This window comes from Bos indicus x Bos taurus, chromosome 15 (assembly GCF_003369695.1).
Source record: "Bos indicus x Bos taurus breed Angus x Brahman F1 hybrid chromosome 15, Bos_hybrid_MaternalHap_v2.0, whole genome shotgun sequence".
Classification (NCBI taxonomy): Eukaryota; Metazoa; Chordata; class Mammalia; order Artiodactyla; family Bovidae; genus Bos; species Bos indicus x Bos taurus.
The window spans coordinates 21861852-21885191 of NC_040090.1; the positions used below are offsets into that span (position 1 = coordinate 21861852).

Here is a 23340-nt window from a genome sequence, read left to right on the forward strand (position 1 = left end):
AAACATGCCGTTGCATTTAGGTTCTTAATTGCGGGTATATTCCAGTATATATGAATAGGTCTACACACTTAAAGAAATTTGACTTTAAGATTCTATGTTTTGCTATAGAAAATAAATTCGTGATTTAATTAATCATTATTAGTAAAATGAAAAACATACCGTGTAACACTGTTATCTTTGTTACTCTATTTTTTTCTAAAATAAAATGCAACTGAACTCAATAACCAACAAAACATTTCTGCATTTCCTGTTTGTTTTTAAAACTAGATTAGCATCATTATTGTTGAATTTTTTTAATACTAAGTACCTCCTATTGAAAGGGACCATACAAAGACATGTAAAATTTGATATACTCATTTAAAGGAATGATTTGTTTTCCCCTCCAAAATTATTTGAAATAATATTATGAAACATTATAGTGTTGGTACTGTCTTTTAAATTTTCAAAATAGATAATGTTATTATGCAGACTTTAATGTTTATATGCTCAGTTTCAATAGTTGAATATAATTTTGTATAATGATAGGTATATTTAAGATGAGTGAAGCTTTGCAACTTCAACAGTTCAAATCCACAGAGATGGGAGGGTAAAAAACAAATTTTAAAATAGATTCTTCCCTTAGCCTCAGGATTACTCTAGAACTAGTTTTATTACTTGTGTCAGTTTACTAGCAATAAACACATTTAGCATTTCAACTTCTTTCAACCATTCATTTTAATTATTGAGAGAGTGATGAGAAACAACTCTTACATGTTAAAGGGATTTCTGCAATGATGGATTAGATGCCAAAATAATGAAACCACATAGCTTAAAAAATATACTGAAGAATAGATGTTTTCTGATGAATTTCCACAAAAAAATCATATTTTTAAAATATTTTAAGCTATTCGTAGTGTTACTTTTTAATCAACTGTAGACATGGCATGAGAATAGTCTTTTGTTGCTCATTAGCAATTTCTTTAATGAGTTTTTTTTGTGTGATAGATAGTTAAAGTAACAGACAAATGACAGATTGTTTGCCTTTAATGATTTCCCTGTTTCAAGCCCATTACAAAGCAATTAGAAATCTGACAGCATTTTCACTCTGCATTACTGATCATCTAAAGTGATGAGGAATGAGAGGTGATGAATATTAATTGTATATTTTCATATGATTATCATAAATTATTACCTTGTCTGATGTGCTGCAGGTGAAGCGGGAGCATAAGAGAAAGACAGATATATTAATTTGAAAGACTATATGACTTCTTTTAAATATTTGTCTGTAGTGTAAATTCTGATCTGCAGTGTTAGTGTCCATGAATATTAAATTAATTCTCTTCAGTTTATAGCTACATTTGTGGTAACTGAAATAACTTTTCAGTACAAGAAAAGGAAAAATTATTTCATAGTACAATAGACATATATATATTTAAGTTCAGAATTTTAAGAAACTAAAAAATGAAATAGTGAATTTTGTTGATATACATATATGCAAAATTCAGATATATCATTACAAAAAATATATACTTAGATTTAGATCTTATATTAGTCTGAGTTTAAAGTCAGGTGATCCTACGAAATAAGATAAGAAAGAGTAACCAGCTGTAAAAGATTTTTCTGAGTCCTCTGGAACAGTTCTTTTAGTCTTAATCCAGTATATATTCTGTTTCCCCAGTTTCTTGCTTCAGGGAGATGAGGCTAAGCCAGTCATCAAGACTCAAGTGTATTGTTACTTGGTTCTCAGCCTTGAGAGGTAGCAAAATTTGGTCCAGAAACTAGATAATAGTCTTTGGTATAGGAAGAATTGATAAGCATAAAGCATTTGACATGTTTAGAAGTGTATTTGGATCAATATACCAAAATAAGTTATATTTTGATATCTCTAATTATTAGCTGATAATCAATATGTACTTAATGAATAGAGCTGAATTACACTAGTAAAGCTTCAGTCTTGTCTTTTGGACCTTTTGCTATGGATTGCTCTGTGGCATGTCATCTCTCAGAGAGGCATGCCATCCTGGATCCATATTTATTTATGAAGGTCATAATCCATATGATAATATGACCAAAAGTCCATGAAAACTGACTTTTTGCATGCTTTTTAGGAATTATTCTCCTTTATATTCAATTTTATGTATATGAAATTAAACCAGCAGATCCTCACAAATGACCTTTTAGTGTTCTGGAAAGTTGAGGAGAGTCATCTGAAACTCATTACATGTTTATTCAGGGAAAAGTCAGATATCAGGATGATAAAAGCAAATTATCAGAAAAAGCATTGAGACCCTATTGTTTGGTAGCCCAATTTAATATTTTTACTGGCTAAGCTTTTCAACTGTATTATCATTTGTGTCTGATGCCCTCCCAGATTTTATTGTACAGAGCAGGCCCAACTAGTACATTTTATGGAATCAGAGTGGTAATTCCCATTGCCCTCAACTCCTTTCTGCTGATATTCTTTATCTCCTCTTAGCCCACATGTTAAGTTGATCCTTTGTATAGCCCAGTCAATTCTCCTTCTCTTTCCACTTCTCACATACCACCAACCAACATACTTACTTACTTGACTTTTGGCCAAAGTCTCCCTTTCTTTCTTTAGAAGAATTGGTTTAGAAATTTTACGTATTTTTACTCTGACACAGAACAGCTAGCTGTATCTGAGTTTATAGGAAACTGGGCTGTCAAACCACAGCATTGCAGGCAAATCAACAGCTGAGGAAACAAATAGTCCTAAATTGTAAATCATAAATAGCTGTATCTTCTCTAGTTACCTTGCTCCTTGAAAACCTGATTCATTTCCCCACACATACACTTGATCTTCCTTACAGTCTCCCTTTCTAACCAAATAGCAGCTATTCTTTACACTCTTCAAGTTCCAATGTTTTAATTTATATTTAAACACCACTCATGTTGTGATAAATGTTACTTATCATTTAGTCATTGAAGATCCTTTTAAGTCATTCACAAAGCATTCCCACTTTCCCTCTCAAAATTTCTGTCTAAAATGGGTTTATGCCTTGTATCAGTACAACAGGCTTCCCAGCTGGCACTGATGGTAAAAAAACCTGCTTGCCTGTGCAGGAGACGGTAAAAGATGTAGGTTCGATCCCCAGGGTTGGAAAGATCCCCTGGAGGAAAGCAGGGCAACCAGTCCAATATTTTTGCCTGGAGAATCTCATGGATAGAGGAGCCTGGTGGGCTGCAGTCCATAGAGTCGCAAAGAGTAGGACATGACTGATGTGACTTAGCTGGAGAAGGAAATGGCAGCTCACTCCAGTATTTTTGCCTGGAGAATCCCATGGACAGAGGAGCCTGGTGGGCCATAGTCCATAGGGTAGCAAAGAGTCAGACACAAACCAAAGCGACTTAGCATGCACTCATGCACAAAGTGACTTAGCACGCATGCACACCAGTACAATGTCACTTAACTGAAGCAACAAGTCATTTAATTCCCTAGAGAAATGAAAGGTCAGCAAGTTGAAAAGAGAACTAAGGAAAAAAATTTCTTTTTAATTTCAGAAATTTCAGCTATCTGATAGAGCTAAAACATAAAGGAGGCCAAGATTCCTGCCTAGTCATTAGAAAAGACATTGACTCAGTCCTGAAATAGGCCCCAAGAGAAAGGAGATATGTCAACATCTATTAGCTTAGCTTTAAAGACAATATTTGAATTACTTTCTTCCTAAGCCATTTACCCCTGTACTAGATTGGAGAATAGACTAAAAAGGCTTACAACACTTAAATAGAGTACACTGTTTTCTTATTACTTGATAATGTGACCTGCCAGTCTACCAGAAAATGATATTAAGGTGAACCCTTGTGTTAGCCTCATATTTGACACCCTGCCTAGAAGGTGATATTTCAAATTTTGTAAATTTTCCAAGAGAATGTTCCATAATAGTTGCTATTGAAACAAATTGGAAGTACACATTTATGTAATCAGATTTGAAGGATTTGTTTCCCACTGAATTGAGCAGCTCTCCTGTTCTGTTTTGGTTGGTTTACCAAACCTTGCAGTAGCTTCCAAACCTCACATGATGGTTTTTAGAACCACTTCTCTCTCTGGCTCTAGAAAATGTATCCTATCCCTCTTACACTGGAAGTATAAAATCCAGAACACAAAATCAATATACTTCTGTGTCTTCTATGGTACCTGTAAACCAGAAATGGTATTTTAATAAAAGGAGAAAACTAAGAAAGGAAAGAACTTCTTAAATTCCAATTTACCACACAGGCACAAAGATTTTCAAATCATTTGTTCAAGTAGTAGCTCATGGGTTAGCGTTAACTTTTGAGGTTTCTTTGTGATCAACAGGCCTTTCAGTTTTCCATGGTCAAGTGCTCCATTTAACGCATGTGAATAATAAACTTATGCAAAATAAAAGGAAATTTCATGCTTGGGAGGTAAAGAAGTTTATGTAATTTTATCCTTACCTAAAGAACTGACTGTTAAAGTAACATAGAAAGGAAAGGAGTTTTTTTCCTGCCTTCATTTTGGAACATTGACTTACAAACCTTAAGACTTCCCATGTAGCATTCAAAAACGTTTTTGAGGCTGCTCCATTCTATGTGATAATCTTTCATTTCTAAAGAATTAGGTGTTCCTCTCTCTAAACGGGGAGCTAAAGCAAAGGTTGAATTCTTTTCCTATAAAATATGCATATTTATGAAAAAAAGTGTATACATTTGAAAAACTGCATGTATTTTTATGCTCCTATTTACTTGTTACTATGGCAACCACCAGACTGCCTAGTATTTATGTTGTCTAAGATTCAGAGTGCCTTTTCAAAAAAATAAATATGCCAGAACCGTGTATTGTATTTACTTTGGTGTTTAGAAAAATATTTATTCTAATGAATATTTTTTAAGAAAAATAGCAATAAATAGGGTAAACTTCAGCCCAGCTTGAATAGTACCTTTTCCTGTAGTACGTTTTTGAAATCAAAACAATTACATTTTTCTTTTCCTTGTTATAAAAATCAGAATGAAGAATAGAAATAATGAATTTTCAAAACTTATGAATCAATGTTGAAAGGTACTCTCTTGATTTTTTCTTATTTGTATAACAATATTTTGATTTGCACCAAATTTCTGAAAATATAAAACATGAATACAGACAGAAATACTTAATGCTAGCTATATGAATCAGAAAATGTGAATAGTTGGCATTTCTGATCACAGATGGTTCTTTATCTATGAATAAAAGATTTATATTTTGTACTTGAAAGACACGGTTACTATCATTTTTCTTGCTTTAATTATTTAAATTGTTTTCTGACATGTGTGATACATAAATATAATTTCTTAATGTTAAACATCAGAATGGAAATTATGAAGCATAAAATGAGACATGTTTCATGTCACGTATTACCTGTTAAGAAAAACTGCAATACAACATTTAAGTACAACAGAATAGTGAGCATATTGTCTCTGATACTTGTAAACAGGATGGATCTGCAGTTTCACAGTTTATGTTGACAGTATCTTTGTGGGAAATGTAATTATCAAATGAATTATAACATGTCCTAGCATTAAGATTATTAATAGTAATTTTAATTGCCTTTTTCAAGATAATTGGATATGTTATCATAAGTATATGGGAAAGGGGGCATTGGGCTAATTAGATATTTTGAACTCAGTTATCTTTAAAAGATCTGAAAGTTTAACATACATCCTATATTTCAAGAATTTCTTCTTTTAATTAAATGGTTTCCTAAGTAGAATTAAAATTATTTGTAGTTCATAAAATCTCACTGATTATCCCTTGGTATTCCTCCTTGAGTATTGGTATCATAAAAAATTTAAATAATGGTATTTATTTGATATTTATTTGAGGTAGGGATGACTTATAACATTGTATTAGTTTTAAGTGTATGACATAGTGATTCAAAATTTTTATAGATTATGCTTCATTTAGAGTTATTAGAAAATACTGGTTAAGGGCCCTGGGCTGTACAGTCTGTCCTTGTAGCTTATTTATTTTATACACAGTAGTTTATTCCCTGTCCCTATCTTATCCCAGATCCCTTCCATCTCTCCATTGGTAACACTAGTTTGTTCTCTATATCTGTGAGTCTCTTTCTGTTTTGTTATATCCATTCATTTGTTTTATATTTTAGATTCGACCTACAAGTGGTAACATACAGCATTTGTCTTTCTTTGTCTGACTTATTTCACTACACGTAACACCCTCCAGGTCCATCCATAAAATCTCACTGATTATTCCGATATTCCTCCTTGGGTAATGATCTGATGAAAACTTTATATAATGGTAATTATTAAATTAAAATTTCACTACCAGTCAGAAAATTATTCTTAAATTGGTAAGGCTAAGAAATATTTTATTCCAGTAACGAGTGCTGTTAGATTGGCTTTCATATACTATTCCTCTAGTTTTAGAAATTGGTAGAAATTCTAAAAAGCAATTCACCTTGGAGATAACACATCAGCAGCTTTAAAATTGTTCAACTACTATAATCTGGAAATTTAACTTCCACAGCTTCTTAAGGAACTGTTCAATTGTATGGTCAAAGATGTGAACAAAAATCAGAGCTTTATTTGCAATAAGAAGTATTTGGAACAACCAAGATATTAAATAATTAAAATATCATGTTCTCAACAAATATTGGAGAAGGAAATGGCAACCCACTCCAGTATTCTTGCCTGGAGAATCCCAGGGACAGGGGAGCCTATTGGGCTGCCGTCTATGGGGTCGCACGGAGTCGGACACGACTGAAGTGACTTAGCAGCAACAAATATTTAATAACATCGGAATATTCTCATTAGCTGTATATGAACCGGGTTTTAATTTATTTAGTCACATTTTTGTTTTAAGAGAAATCTATATCTCTGTAAAGTCATTGACAAAAATCAGAAAACAAATACTGAAAATTTATAATGGTGGCTAACTCCAAGGGTAGGAGATTGTAAGGAATTTTATTTTCTATACTTCTCTTTCCAATTTTAATGTGGGGATTTCTGTAATAACTACAGTTATCATCATTCAAATTGTTTTTAATAAGAAAAGTTAATTAAAATTGAGTACATTCATTATAAGAAAAATTCAGCTAGTGAAGGAATAATATTGTCTCATTCAACACTGAATTCATTGTCTTTTTTTTTTTTTAACTCTGGAAACAGTTGGTGCTTAACAAATATTTGATGATTGAATGAATAGATGATGGGATCAGGAATTAGAAAAGTAGCATTAGGGAAAACACATTTGGAGGGCCAGCAGGATGCCTTGTTTATATTTTATTTATCATAACAAGAGTGATAATAATGTGATAAGAGTTTACAAGAACTGCTCTACCAACCATAGTTCTGATAGCCTTCAGTTCGGTTCAGTCGCTCAGTTGTGTCCAACTCTTTTGTGACCCCATCAACTGCAGTACGCCAGGCTTCTCTGTCCATCACCAACTCCCGGAGCTTACTCAAACTCATGTCCATTGAGTCGGTGATGCCATCCAACCATCTCATCCTCTTTTGTCCCCTTTTCCTCCTGGCTTCAGTCTTTCCCAGCATCAGGGTCTTTTCTAAGAAGTTCGTTCTTTGAATCAGGTGGCCAAAGTATTGGAGTTTCAGCTTCAGCATCAGTCCTTGCAATGAATATTCAGGACTGATTTCCTTTAGGATTGACTGATTTGATCTCTTTGCAGTCCAAAGGACTCTCAAGAGTCTTCTCCAACACCACAGTTCAAAAGCATCAATTCTTCGGTGCTCAGCTTTCTTTATAGTCCAACTATCACATGCATGCATGACTACTGGAAAAACCATAGCTTTGACTAGATGGACTTTTGTTGGCAAAGTAATGTCTCTGCTTTTTAATACGCTGTCTAGGTTGGTCATAGATTTTTTTCCAAGGAGCAAGCATCTTTTAATTTCATGGCTGCAGTTACCATCTGCAGTGATCAAATGAGATATCTGAAAGGGTGGCCTTCTAGGTGTCTCCTAATAAGCTTGAGTGTAGCAGCAACTTACATGATCTCCTGAACCAAGGTCATTATCTACCTTGATAATATCCTATAGATCTGAGGGTGCAACAGGATATAATGGCTTCTACTGTGGTTTGGAAACATTGTTTCAGCTTTGGAGGGAGACTAATAGCAGCTAGCCTCATCTCACACACTAGCAAAGTAATGCTCGAAATTCTCCAAGCTAGACTCAACAGTATGTGAACTGAGAACTTCCAGATGTTCAAGCTGGATTTAGAAAAGGCAGAGGAACCAGAGATCAAATTGCCAACAGCCATTAGATCATAGAAAAGGCAAGAGAGTTTCAGAAAAACATCTACTTCTGCTTTATTGACTATGCCAAAGCCTTTGACTGTGTGGATCACAAGAAACTGTGGAAAATTCTTAGATATGGGAGTACCAGACCACATTATCTGCCTCCTGAGAAACCTGTATGCAGGTCAAGAAGCAACAGTTAGAAGCGGACATGGAACAATGAACTGGTTCCAAATTGGGAAAGGAGTACATCAAGGCTGTATATTGTCACCCTGCTTATTTGATTTATATGCAGATTACATCATGCAAAATGCAGGGCTGGATGAAGCACAAGCTGGAATCAAGATTTCTGGGAGAAATATCAGTAACCTAAAATACACAGGTGACACCACCCTTAAGGGAGAAAGTGAAAAAGAACTAAAGAACCTCTTGATGAAAGTGAAAGGGGAGAGTGAAAAAGCTGGCTTAAAACTCAACTTTCAAAAAACTAAGATGATAGCATCTGGTCCCATCACTTCATGGCAAACAGATGGGGAAACAATGGAAACAGTGAGAGACTATTTTCTTGGGCTCTAAAATCACTGCAGCTGGTGACTGCAGCCATGAAATTAATAGACACTTGTTTCTTGGAAGAAGAGCTATGACAAATCTAGACAGCATATTAAAAAGCAGAGACATTCTTTGCTGATAAAGGTCCATCTAGTCAAAGCTATGGTTTTTCTAGTAGTCATGTGTGAATGTGAGAGTTGGACTATGAAGAAAACTGAGCACCAAAGAATTGATGCTTTTGAACTGTGGTGTTGGAGAAGACTCTTGAAGAGTGCCTTGGACTGCAAGGAGATCAAACCAGTTAATCCTAAAGAAAATCAGTCCTGAATATTCATTGCAAGGACTAATGCTGAAACTGAAACTCCGATTTGGCCACCTGATGCGGAGAACTGACTTCTTAGAAAAGACCCTGATGCTGGGAAAGATTGAAGGCAGGAGGAGAAGGAGATGACAGAGGATGAGATGGTTGGACGACATCACCGACTTGATGGACATGAGTTTGAGCAAGCTCCAGGAGGTAGTGATGACAGGGAAGGCTGGCATGCTGCAGTCCATGGGGTCGCAAAGAGTCATACACCGACTGAGTGACTGAACTGAACTAAACGGCAATTAAATCAGTATGGCCAAATCAGAGAGCAGGAAACATGATACATCACTGCTGGAATAGTACATTTCTTCTCAACAGATAGATACATTCTGAATTGGAGCGATATGGCCAAAAAGTCTGCCTAAGGATTTCCAAATAGGTGTTACATAGGACTGGTCTTTAGTAGCTACCTCTGACTCTTCTCCCATCAAATATGTACTAGTTCTCTGTGCCGGAAACTGCAGAAAAATGACCTTCTGAAGTCTTCTCTAAAAACTGGACTTATTCTTTTGAGCAGTTTAAGATTACAGCAAAATTGAGGGAAAGGTACAGAGATTTATCAAGTAACCCCTACCCCTGACATGTGCATAGCCTCCTTCTTTACAAATATCCACCAGAAGACTGTTACATTTATTACAATTGATAAACCTACATTGACATATCATAATCACTAAGAGTCTATAGTTTACATTAGGGTTCATTCTGGTGTTCAGTTCTATGGTTTAGACAAATGTATAATGGCATGTACCTGTCAATTATGGTATTATACAGAGTATTTTTCATAGAAATCTCGTGTTCCATATATTCATTTCTATCACCACACCCCCGACCCCTGGCAATTACTTTTTTTAGGTCTCCACAGTTTTACCATTTGCTATTTGACATTTCCAGAATGTCAGTAGTTGGAATCATATGGTGCATAGACTTTTCATATTGGCTTCTTTCACTTGAATACTCATTTAAGATCCCTCCGTATCTTTTCATGGGATCATAGCTCATTTTGGTTTTTTTATAGTGCTGAACAATATTTCATTACCTAGATAGATCATAGTTTGCGTATCTATTCACCTACTGAAGGACATTTTGGTTGCTTCCAAGTTTTGGCAGTTATGAAGAAACCTGCTATAAACATCCAAGTGCAGGTTTTTGTGTGGACATAAGTTTTCATATTATTTAGATGAATATCAAGAAGCATGATTTCTGAGTCATATGGTAAGTGTATGTTTAGTTTTGTAAGAAACCACCCAGCTCTTCCAGCGTGGCTGTACTATTTTGCATTCCCGCCAACAGTGAATGAGAGTTCCTGTTGCTTCACAGGATTTTGGCCATTCTAATAGGTGGGTAGTGGTATCTCAGTGTCATTTTAACGTGCATTTGCCTGCTAATATATACTGTGAAGCATCTTGTCATGTGCTTACTTGCCACCAGTATGTCTTCTTTGGTCAGGTTTCTGTTAAGGTCTTTGGCCCATTTTTAAATCAGGCTGTTGTTTTCTTATTGTTGAGTTCTAAGAGTTCTTTGTAAATTTCAGATGATATTCATTTATCAGACGTGTCTGTTGCAAATATTTTCTCCCAGTATGTGACTCGTCTTCTCATTCTCTTTTGTCTTTCACAGAGCAGAAGTTTTTAATTTTAATGAAATGCAGTGGATTGGTTATTTCTTTCATGGATCATGCCTTGGTGTTGTATCTAAGAAGTCAGTGACATACCCAAGGTCATCCAGGTTATCTTCTGTGTTATCTTCTAAGAGTGTTATGGTTCTGTTTTACATTTAGTTCTGTGATTCATTTTGAGCTAATTTATGTGAAGGGTATGAGGTCTGTGTTTAGATTCTCTCTCTCTCTCTTTCTCTCTCTGTCTTTCTCTCTCTCTCTTTCTTTTTTTGCATGTGTATGTGCCACTGTTCCAGTACCATTAGTTGAAAAGACCATCTTTGTGCCGTTGTTCTCGTTTGTCACACTTTTTGTGGGTCTGTTTCTGGGCTTCTGTACTTTTCCTCATATAGATCTTATACATATTTTGTTAGATTTATACCTCAGTATTTCTTTCTTTTTTTTTTTTTTTGAGTAGCGGGCAAATGTTTCTAATTTCAAATTCTACTTGTTTGCGATTAACTTTTGTATATTAACCTTGTATCTTGCAACCGTGCTGTAATTGGGCCTACAGCCTTTTAAGATGATGGCAGTCCCACATTTCTTGTCTTTTCTTGTTTTCTTGTGTCTTTCTTTCACTGCTCCTAGTATATCTAGCCTACTATTATAGAAGGCACCATATAATGTGAGTTTGAATATTCAATTCAGCTGTATAAGATTTAAAAAATGATATAATGAAACAGAAGAAATGTTGAGATAGGTAGTAAGTAAGCTAATAGCTTATGAAGTACAGATGAAATTCACAGACTGTATTAAGTATAGATATGTGGGACTTCCCTGGTGGTCTTGTGGTTAACAATCCTTGCCTCCACTGCAGGGCACATGGTTCAATCCCTGGTCGGGAACTAAGATCTTGATGCATGCCAAAAAATTATAGATATGTATAAGTCAGTAGTTTAAGAAAGAAACGAAGGATTCAGAATATGTGCTAAATGTTACATAGTAATCAAGCTCAGTTCAGTTCAGTTCAGTTCAGTCGATCAGTTGTGTCCAACTCTTTGCGACCCCATTAATCGCAGCATGCCAGGCCTCCCTGTCCATCACCAGCTCCCAGAGGTCACCCAGACTCACATCCATCGAGTCACTGATGCCATCCAGCCATCTCATCCTCTGTCGTGCCCTTCTCCTCCTGCCCCCAGTCCCTCCCAGCATCAGAGTCTTTTCCAATGAGTCAACTCTTCACATGAAGTGGCCAAAGTATTGGAGTTTAGCTTTAGCATCATTCTTTCCAAAGAAATCCCAGGGCTGATCTCCTTCAGAATGGACTGGTTGGATCTCCTTGCAGTCCAAGGGACTCTCAAGAGTCTTCTCCAACACCACAGTTCAAAAGCATCAATTCTTTGGTGCTCAGCTTTCTTCACAGTCCAACTCTCACATCCATACATGACCACAGGAAAAACCATAGCCTTGACTAGACGAACCTTTGTTGGCAAAGTAATGTCTATGCTTTTGAATGTGCTGTCTAGGTTGGTCATAACTTTTCTTCCAAGGAGTAAGCGTCTTTTAATTTTATGGCTGAAGTCACCATCTGCAGTGATTTTGGATCCCCAAAAAATAAAGTCTGACACTGTTTCCACTGTTTCCCCATCTATTTCCCATGAAGTGATGGGACCAGATGTCATGATCTTCGTTTTCTGAATGTTGACTTTTAAGCCAACTTTTCCACTCTTCTCTTTCACATTCATCAAGAGGCTTTTTAGTTCCTCTTCACTATCTGCCATAAGGGTGGTGTCATCTACATATCTGAGGTTATTGATATTTTTCCCGGCAATCTTGATTCCAGCTTGTGCTTCTTCCAGCCCAGCGTTTCTCATGATGTATTCTGCATATAAGTTAAATAAGCAGGGTGACAATATACAGCCTTGACATACTCCTTTTCCTATTTGGAACCAGTCTGTTGTTCCATGTCCAGTTCTAACTGTTGCTTCCTGACCTGCATACAGATTTCTCAAGAGGCAGGTCAGGTGGTCTGGTATTCCCATCTCTTTCAGAATTTTCCACAGTTTATTGTGATCCACACAGTCAAAGGCTTTGGCATAGTCAATAAAGCAGAAATAGATGTTTTTCTGGAGCTCTCTTGCTTTTTCGATGATCCAGCGGATGTTGGCTATTTGGTCTCTGGGTTCCTCTGCCTTTTCTAAAACCAGCTTGAACATCTGGAAGTTCACGGTTCCCATATTGCTGAAGCCTGGCTTGGAGAATTTTGAGCATTACTTTACTAGCGTGTGAGATGAGTGCAATTGTGCGGTAGTTTGAGCATTCTTTGGCATTGCCTTTCTTTGAGATTGGAGTGAAAACTGACCTTTTCCTGTCCTGCGGCCACTGCTGAGTTTTCCAAATTTGCTGGCATATTGAGTGCAGCACTTTCACAGCATCATCTTTCAGGATTTGGAACAGCTCAACTGGAATTCCATCACCTCCACTAGCTTTGTTCATAGTGATGCTTTCTAAGGCCCACTTGACTTCACGTTCCAGGATGTCTGGCTCTAGGTGAGTGATCACACCATCATGATTATCTGGGTCGTGAAGATCTTTTTTGTACAGTTCTTCTGTGTATTCTTGCCATCTCTTCTTAATATCTTCTGCTTCTGTTAGGTCCATACCATTTCTGTCCTTTATTGAGCCCGTCTTTGCATGAAATGTTCCTTTGGTATCTCTGATTTTCTTGAAGAGATCTCTAGTCTTTCCCATTCTGTTGTTTTACTCTATTTCTTTGCATTGATTGCTGAGGAAGGCTTTCTTATCTCTTGCTATTCTTTGGAACTCTGCATTCAGATGCTTATATCTTTCCTTTTCTCCTTTGCTTTTCGCTTCTCTTCTTTTCACAGCTATTTGTAAGGCCTCCCCAGACAGCCATTTTGCTTTTTTGCATTTCTTTTCCATGGGGATGGTCTTGATCCCTGTCTCCTGTACAATGTCACAAACCTCAGTCCATAGTTCATCAGGCACTCTATCAGATCTAGTCCCTTAAATCTATTTCTCACTTCCACTGTATAATCATAAGGGATTTGATTTAGGTCATACCTGAATGGTTTAGTGGTTTTTCCTACTTTGTTCACTTTAATCAAGTAATCAAGTTAGTAACCTATAAAATGTGCCAAGATAAATAGACTAAATGACATATATGATAGAATAGACAAGTTTTATTCAACAGAGAGGCAGACTAAGTCAGACTTGCCAATTCAGCGCTGATTTCTGTGTCATCTCTAAACTGCCCACAACCTGATAACATCCAATATGGTTCCTTTTGGCCCAAAGAGCTATGCCCAAGAAATACAAATAAAACCTATAGCTCTTCACAAAGTTAATTCACAAGCTACAGCTTTGAGGAGGCACAACTGCCTCTATGTCTCTCCCATTATTACTTGGTACCTTCTATCTGGGCCCCTGGCTCAAATCCCAACTCTGGTTTCCATAGCACACCATCATGGGGAAGGCTGATATGGGCAGAAAGAACAAGATTTGGACAGTGTGACCGTGGCACTCATACCCTATCTTAAGTATGTTGACTTTACTGCTTTCTTTCCTCTTTCTTATCACTGTATGTTTTAAATTTTTTTTAGTAAATTGTGTGAATGCTGCTGCTGCTGCTGCTGCTAAGTCGCTTCAGTCGTGTCCGACTCTGTGCGACCCCATAGACGGCAGCCCACCAGGCTCCCCCGTCCCTGGGATTCTCCAGGCAAGAACACTGGAGTGGGTTGCCATTTCCTACTCCAGTGCATGAAAGTGAAAAGTGAAAGTGAAGTCGCTCAGTCGTGTCCGACTCTAGCGACCCTATGAACTGCAGCCTACCAGGCTCCTCCGTCCATGGGATTCTCCAGGCAAAAGTACTGGAGTGGGGTGCCATTGCCTTCTCCGAAATTGTGTGAATAGAGCATTTTAATTTGGGCTGTGAGCCCTCCTGGTTAGCTTGCTTGGTAATGTGTTCAGCAGCTACCCTTATATCAAGGTAATTTTCCACTTGGCAGTACTCTTCACTTTGAACTTCAGTGATCCTCTCTCACAGTCTGAGATTTTAAGCAAATGCATCTGATCATCACTATCTGGCTGAGGGACTAATAACAAGCTGTGAAAGAAGTGTTAAATTATGGTGATTCTATGGCAATCATAAGTACTTTGTCCACAGTGAAGGAATTAAGAGGACCAGTCTCTCACCTCTGGAACGGGCCCTTCGTAAGCAAACCCGGGAAAACTAAGCAAATCCCAGTTTACCTGGGAAGAAGAGTAGGAAGGTGTCTGTGTAGGCTCTGTCCTATTTACATTTTCTCCTTGCTCAAAGCTGAAGTCAGAGGTACTTAGTGGCTCTAATAGTGACCTTTAAATAGCTTTGCTTATATATTCCCATGCACATTTTTAAGTTCACATTTAAAATTTCCCATTATAAGATTAAATAGTTGGAAAAGATGTAATTTTTGGTGTACTATGAATGTTGACATTTTAAAATAAAACTATTACATTAGTCTTTTAAACATATCCAATAAAATATAAGTTCCATATGGTTTTTAAGAAACATTTTATGAACGTTTTCAAACACAAAAGGAAAAATAATAAACTCCCATGTATTCTTTATCCAATATAAACAGCCATTAACATCTGCCATTCTTATCTATACTCTGTTTCACTTTTCTTCCTATAGTATTTTAGAGCAAACCTGAATAATACTTTGTTTAAAAACAGTTTGGTTTGTATCTCTAACAGATGTTTATTATAATAATACCTTTTATCCATATCCAATAAAATAATTAACCTTAATACCAATAGTATCCAGTTTATGTTCAGATATCACCAGTTGCCTCAAAAATGTCTGTCTCATTAAAGTTGGTTTGTTCACATCAGGATCTAAACAAGGTTTATACATTGTATTTGGTTGATACAATTCTTAAGTCTCTTTTCTTTTGTAACATTTTCCCCCTCCTCTTATTCTCTGTGTTATATCATTTAACATGTTTCTCTATCCTCCCCTATTTCTCACAAACTAGAAGTTAGATCTAAAAACTTGATTACATTCAGTGTTTGTAGCATGAATGAATCTTTATAGATTTTCCTGTATTTGTAATCTCACTGAACTCACATAAGGAGAAACAATTTCTGGTTGTTTTACTTTAATGACATATTAGTATGTTCCAGTGCCATGAGTGATATCAGTCAGATTCATCTATTATAAATTTCCCATCACTCTTTAATAATGACAAACATTACCTGGACAGACATTATCTGGACCCACTATTTCATTATGGTTTGCAATATGATCAATTGCTAATTATTTTTTTCCATCTACATGTATTAACGATGAAAAAGAATTTTCTCTTATCACCTATTTGGTCATCCAATTATAGCCCACTTTAGGAAACCCCATATATTGCAGCCTGCCAGGCTCTTCTGTCCATGGAATTCTCCAGGCAAGAATACTGGAGTGGGTAGCTGCTATTCCCTTCTTCAGGGGATCTTCCCGACCTAGGGATCGAATCTGGGTCTCCTGCATTGCAGGCAGGTTCTTTACCATATGAGCCACCAGGGAAGCCCTTTAGGAAACCAGAAGAAGTATATTTATTATTTTTCAGAATAATAAATTGGTGCCCTAGCAAGCAACAAAGGTGAGTGATGAAGCAATAAGGTTATAAAACTTGTAGTATTATTAAGTAATCATGGATTTTTATACATTTAAGTTATGACCAACCTAGATAGCATATTCAAAAGCAGAGACATTACTTTGCCAACAAAGGTCCGTCTAGTCAAGGCTATGGTTTTTCCAGTGGTCATGTATGGATGTGTGAGTTGGTCTGTGAAGAAAGCTGAACGCCAAAGACTTGATGCTTTTGAACTGTGGTGTTGGAGAAGACTCTTGAGAGTCCCTTGGACTGCAAGGAGATCCAGCCAGTCCATTCTGAAGGAGATCAGCCCTGGGATTTCTTTGGAAGGAATGATGCTAAAGCTGAAACTCCAGTACTTTGGCCACCTCATGTGAAGAGTTGACTCATTGGAAAAGACTCTGATGCTGGGAGGGATTGGGGGCAGGAGGAGAAGGGCATGACAGAGGATGAGATGGCTGGATGGCATCACTGACTCGATGGACGTGAGTCTGAGTGAACTCCGGGAGTTGGTGATGGACAGGGACGCCTGGCGTGCTGCAATTCATGGGGTCACAGAGAGTCGGACACGACTGAGCGACTGAACTGAACTGAACTAAATGTTTCAATCTTCTCCTTGACTGAAGTAAAAGCCACATGGCATGTGGGATCCTAACTCTCCAAACCAGAGACTGAACCTGTGCCCCCTGCAGTGGAAGCCTGCAGTCTTAACCACTAGACCACCAGGGAACTCCTGATCTTTTTGTTTTCTTTGGTTCAGTGTTCAGAGTGCCCCATCTTTGCCCCATGGAATTCCCTTCAAGTTGGTCCCCATGTCCTTTTGGCATGCCCCACTTGGCTTTAATAGCTTCCTTGTTTCCAGGCGTGACAGTAGTCACATGTTCATGGCCTGATGCTACTGGGATTTTAAAACAGTAAAAATATTGAGAAGCTCTTCTTCAACAGCTGAAAATGTTATATCTTTCTTATTTTTCCTTAAACTTATTTCCATTCAATTCCTTTTTTTTTAATTGAAGTATAGTTAATCTATAATACTGTGTTAATTTTAGGTATATAGCAAAATTATTTGGTTTTATATATATATGTATCAATTCACTTCAGTAGCTCAGTTGTCTCTGACTCTTTGTGACCCCATGAATTGCAGCACGCCAGGCCTCCCTGTCCATCACCAACTCCCGGAGTTCACTCAGACTCATGTCCATCGAGTCAGTGATGCCATCCAGCCATCTCATCCTCTGTCGTCCCCTTCTCCTCCTGCCCCCAATCCCTCCCAGCATCAGAGTCTTTTCCAGTGAGTCAACTCTTCGCACGAGGTGGCCAAAGTACTGGAGTTTCAGCTTTAGCATCATTCTTTCCAAAGAAATCCCAGGGCTGATCTCCTTCAGAATGGACTGGTTGGATCTCCTTGCAGTCCAAGGGATTCTCAAGAGTCTTCTCCAATGCCACAGTTCAAAGCATCAATACTTTGGTGCTCAGCCTTCTTCATAGCCCAACTCTCACGTCCATACATGACCAGTGGAAAACCCATAGCCTTGACTAGATGAACCTTTGTTGGCAAAGTAATGTCTCTGCTTTTGAATATGCTATCTAGGTTGGTCATAACTTTTCTTCCAAGGAGTAAGCGTCTTATAATTTCATGGCTGTAGTCATCATCTGCAGTGATTTTGGATCCCCAAAAAATAAAGTCTGACACTGTTTCCACTGTTTCCCCATCTATTTCCCATGAAGTGATGGGACCGGAAGACATGATCTTCATTTTCTGAATGTTGAGCTTTAAGCCAACTTTTTCACTCTCCACTTTCATTTCATCAAGAGGCTTTTTAGTTCCTCTTCACTTTCTGCCATCAGGGTGGTGTCATCTGCATATCTGAGGTGATTGATATTTCTCCCGGCAATCTTGATTCCAATTGTGCTTCTTCCAGCCCAGCATTTCTCATGATGTACTCTGTACATAAGTTAAATAAGCAGGGTGACAATATAGAGCCTTGATGTACTCCTTTTCCTATTTGGAACCAGTCTGTTGCTCCATGTCCAGTTCTAACTGTTGCTTCCTGACCTGCATACAGATTTCTCAAGAGGCAGATCAGGTGGTCTGGTATTCCCATCTCTTTCAGAATTTTCCACAATTTATTGTGATCCACACAGTCAAAGGCTTTGGCATAGTCAATAAAGCAGAAGTAGATGCTTTTCTGGAACTCTCTTGCTTTTTCCATGATCCAGCAGATGTTGGCAATTTGATCTCTGGTTCCTCTGCCTTTTCTGAAACCAGCTTGAACATCAGGAAGTTCACGGTTCACGTATTGCTGAAGTCTGGCTTGGAGAATTTTGAGCATTACTTTACTAGTGTGTGAGATGAGTGCAATTGTGCGGTAGTTTGAGCATTCTTTGGCATTGCCTTTCTTTGGGATTGGAATGAAAACTGACCTTTTCCAGTCCTGGGGCTACTGCTGAGTTTTCCAAATTTGCTGGCATATTGAGTGCAGCACTTTCACAACATCATCTTTCAGTATTTGAAATAGCTCAACTGCAGTTCCATCACCTCCACTATCTTTGTTCGTACTGATGCTTTCTAAGGCCCACTTGACTTCACATTCCAGGATGTCTGGCTCTAGGTGAGTGATCACACCATCATGATTATCTGGGTCGTGAAGCTCTTTTTCGTACAGTTCTTCTGTGTATTCTCCCCCCAAAAATAAAGTCAGCCACTGTTTCCACTGTTTCCCCATCTATTTGCCATGAAGTGATGCGACCAGATGCCGTGATCTTCGTTTTCTGAATGTTGAGCCTTAAGCCAACTTTTTCACTCTCCTCTTTCACTTTCATCAAGAGGCTCTTTAATTCTTCTTCACTTTCTGCCATCAGGGTGGTGTCATCTGCATATCTGAGGTTATTGATATTTCTTCTGGCAATCTTGATTCCAGCTTGTGCTTCCTTCAGCTCAACGTTTCTCATGACGTACTCTGCATATAAGTTAAATAAGCAGGGTGACAATATACAGCCTTGACATACTCCTTTTCCTATTTGGAACCAGTCTGTTGTTCCATGTCCAGTTCTAACTGTTGCTTCTGACCTGCATACAGGTTTCTCAAGAGGCAGTTCAGATGGTCTGGTATTCCCATCTCTTTCAGAATTGTCCACAGTTTATTGTGATCCGTACAGTCAAAGGATTTGACATAGTAAATAAAGCAGAAATAGATGTGAACTCTCTTGCCTTTTTAATGATGTTGGCAATTTGATCTCTGGTTCCTCTAGCGATGTTTTAGCAAATAGCAAAATTAAAATACTTTGCAAAAAATTATCATTTTTTCTTAAATAGTATTGCACTTATCAAAGACTTAGATTCATGTTTTTGTCTTCCTTTAGGTTATCTTCTCTGCTCATTTCTAGTGAGATTTCACATTTAGCAACCACTACATAATGGGAAGTACATTGTGATTAATGCCCAGCCTCAACTGATAATCCAGGAGGATTTTACATTTTACGTTAAATAACATTCTTCCTCAGTTTGAGCTGAAAATGACAGAAGACCACAAAGTGGTACTTTGTCAGTCTCCTTTATCACCCTTGACTAAAGTCACAGACATATCACAGCAAAGCAATCCTGAAGACACCTTCAATGGGGATACCATTCAGTCAACTTACAAATATATTTCAAATGGCTTGCCAAGGTAAGAAGCAGCAACTTAAACTTTTTTTATTACTTATTATTATTTCAGCAGCTTAAGCAATTCTGATGGGGTAATAGTGCTTTAAATGTTAGCTCTTTTATGTAAATTCTCTGTATTTAGTAAAGACTCTATCAATAAAAATTTGGAGATGTGATGGGCTGCCAAGGTTGTTGCCTAGGTTAGAACCCTTCCTTTTGTTTGTTTGTTTTTTTCCCCCTATTTTATGGGAATGAAAAAGATAGATGATACAGTAAACATAAATTATTCCTGGAGCCTGACTTGGACAGGTAGGATAGTGATGATAACAGTAATGGCAAGGCGGGTAGTATTTGCTATTTGCCAGTCATCATGCTCGGAGAAGGCAACGGCAGCCCACTCCAGTACTGTTGCCTGGAGAATCCCAGGGACAGGGGAGCCTGGTGGGCTGCCATCTATGGGGTCACACACAGTTGGACACAACTGAAGTGACGCAGCAGCAGCAGCAGCTGTCACTATGCTAAGTGCTTAACCTGTACTATATTTATTTACTTCTCAAAACAACTTTGAGAGGAATGTAAGGCAGACAGTATTTTAGTCGTCTCCATTTTATGTATGAGGAAACAAAGACCTAGAGAGGTTAATTAATATCACACAGCTGGTAGGTAAAGAAAGTGTGTGAGTGGCTCAGTCCTGTCTGATTTTTTGCAACCCCATGGACTGTAGCCTGCCAGAGTCCTTGTCCATAGGATTCTCCAGGCAGGAATACTGGAGTGGGTTGCCATTTCCTTCTCCAGGGGATCTTCCTGACCCAGGGATTGGACCCAGGTCTCCTTCATTGCAGGCAGATTCTTTACAGTCTGAGCCACCAGGGTAAGTAGAAAAGGTTAAGTTTGAACCCAGATAGCTCTAACTCCACAGATGAAACTCTTAACTACAATACTCTACCACACTTCTAAGAAATATAAAGCAGAGGAGACAGAGATATTTTCCCTGTGTTTTTTTTTCTCAATTAGAAAGTAGAAGAACAGAGACTTTCCTGGTAGTCCAGTGGCTAAGACTCCATGCTCCCGGTGCAGGGAGCTTGAGTTCAATCCCTGGTCGGGGAACTAGATCCCACTTGCTGCAACTTAGGGGAAAAAAAAAGGTCCCACCATAAATAAGACCTGGTGCAGCCAAATAAATATTAAAAAAATAAAAAAGGAAGTAAAAGAAGAAAAAAGTATCTGTTAGGTATTGATAAACTATTGTCTGGCTAAATGTAATACCATAGTTTTTATGTTTAAAAGGAAATGTAGATTATAAAAATATTGAAGAAAGTATTCTTAAATTAGGGATTGTGTTAATCTCCTTAGATATGATGTCCCCTGTTTATGTCTTTGAAGAGTTTGATTGTTTTTTTTTTTTAGTCTGTCACTAAGTTTTTAGGTGAAAGTGAAATATAGATTTTCAGCTAACCTTCGTTTTGCCCTATTCCTCTAAGCTGTGAGCGCATGTTAGAAATGTATGAGATCACTGACGCAGTGTGCCAGCTACATGGCCAGATAATTTTAGGAAATCATTACCCAGTGCTTATGTTGTGGAGATGTAGATTTCTCATGATAGTGTTCCTCCCAGTAAAACAACGGAAAAAAGTTTCTAAATAGGATTTTTAAGTAGTCCTTTATACAATTGCCAATGCTAATGTGTGTTTGCACATTTTAAAATTGCCTTTAGAATTTATTTTTACCAAGTTCCCTTTCCAAAATAGTAATAGGTTTACTTTTTATTCTGTCTTTTGTGATATCTTTTATAGAGCTTGTAATTTTATTTGTTCAGTTTCTTTCCATTCTTTGTCTGAATCTCTAACTTTTGTTTTATTTGTTTTTTTGTATTACACTTTTCCTACCACCTTTTTCTTATAGTTTGTTTCATTGTACTTCTATTTCTTCGTCTGGATCCTAACTTCTTTTCAGAGAAGGCGATGGCACCCCACTCCAGTACTCTTGCCTGGAAAATCCCATGGACGGAGGAGCCTGGTGGGCTGCAGTCCATGGGGTCGCTAAGAGTTGGACACGACTGAGAGACTTCATTTTCACTTTTCACTTTCGTGCATTGGAGAAGGAAATGGCAACCCACTCCAGTGTTCTTGCCTGGAGAATCCCAGGGACGAGGGAGCCTGGTGGGCTGCCGTCTATGGGGTCGCACAGAGTTGGACACGACTGAAGCAACTTAGCAGCAGCAATAGCAGTAACTTCTTTTCTATCACCATTGTCTGTTACCGTCAACTTTGAATATGATATACCTAGAAGTAACCCTCTTCTTGACAATTGAACAGAAAGTCAAAGACAATGCCCGGAGGCCCTTTACTTTTATGAAAAAGAAAATGATGAGTTTCAACCTGAAGGGTCAAGTTCATAAAGGCTACTGGTAATCTAAGATCCATTGGCAGTAATATGATTATCAAAGAGAGGCAATTTTCTCCGAGTAAAGACGTTTCCCCCCGATTGAGGTTAAAACTTCTTTTGTCTCATCCCTTTTTCCCTTGCCACCTTTATTCCACCATCTTTTTGATCCTTTATGAGAAATAATTATTAAAGTATAGTCAATTTGTTGTTCCTTTACTTATATAACAGAGACTGTGCTTTTCTTCACTAAAAACATTGTACAAACTTTTACAAAACCTGCCCACATTAAATCCAGTCTTTGTAACCATGCAGTGATGAATCACATTATTCTCATGTTATTATCTGTGGTATTAATTTACTTTTTATTGCATTTACCTTATCCTTCTTTTCTCTCTTTCTTGTGTTCTTACAATGGTTTGCCTCTGTCATTCTATTATATTTGTTTGTAACAAAGGAAAAACTGCTGTGCCAGGAGCCTTCCCTCCCCCCCGAAAAGAAAACTAATCATCAATAGTGTGAGTTCAATATATCGTGCCCAAGAAGGACTGATCCTCCCATTTTATGACTTGCCACCAAAAGGTCAGATGACTGGAGAAGTCTAGCTTCATTCTTGTGGTTACTTCAAGGAAAGCAAATGATAGGGAACCTTTCCTACCCAGCTGTAGTCTGATGCATTCCCAGGTGACCTGGTACAGGGTATCAACCTTTGAAGCATGAAGCAGAATCAATTATTTATTGGTAATAGGTATCTAGGGGCAGTTCTGCTCTATTTGTGGAAGGTGTCTCTGAATGCTAAAAGGGGACAATTTCCAAATTAAAATTGCATTTTTAAAAGATTTTTTTTATGTAGATCATTTTTAAAGTCTTCATTGAATTAGTTTATGGTATTGCTTCTGTTTTATGTCTTGCTGTTTTGGCTGTGAGGCTTGTGGGATCTTAAC

At 37.7% G+C, this 23340-nt stretch overlaps 1 protein-coding gene across 4 annotated transcripts in view; it reads left to right on the top strand.

Annotated features, from left to right (window-relative positions):
- The window catches only part of DCDC1 (doublecortin domain containing 1), a 471483-nt gene that overhangs the window by 6791 nt on the left and 441352 nt on the right, over positions 1-23340 (top strand). For 3 of the 4 annotated variants that reach the window (XM_027562739.1, XM_027562740.1, XM_027562742.1), the window contains exon 2: positions 19732-20036. The exons of the other annotated variant lie outside the window; for it this stretch is intronic. In XM_027562739.1, coding sequence (XP_027418540.1) covers positions 19885-20036 — 152 coding nt within the window. In that variant the 5' untranslated portion in view covers positions 19732-19884. The remainder of the gene's footprint in view (positions 1-19731; positions 20037-23340) is intronic. 4 annotated transcript variants of the gene reach the window in all.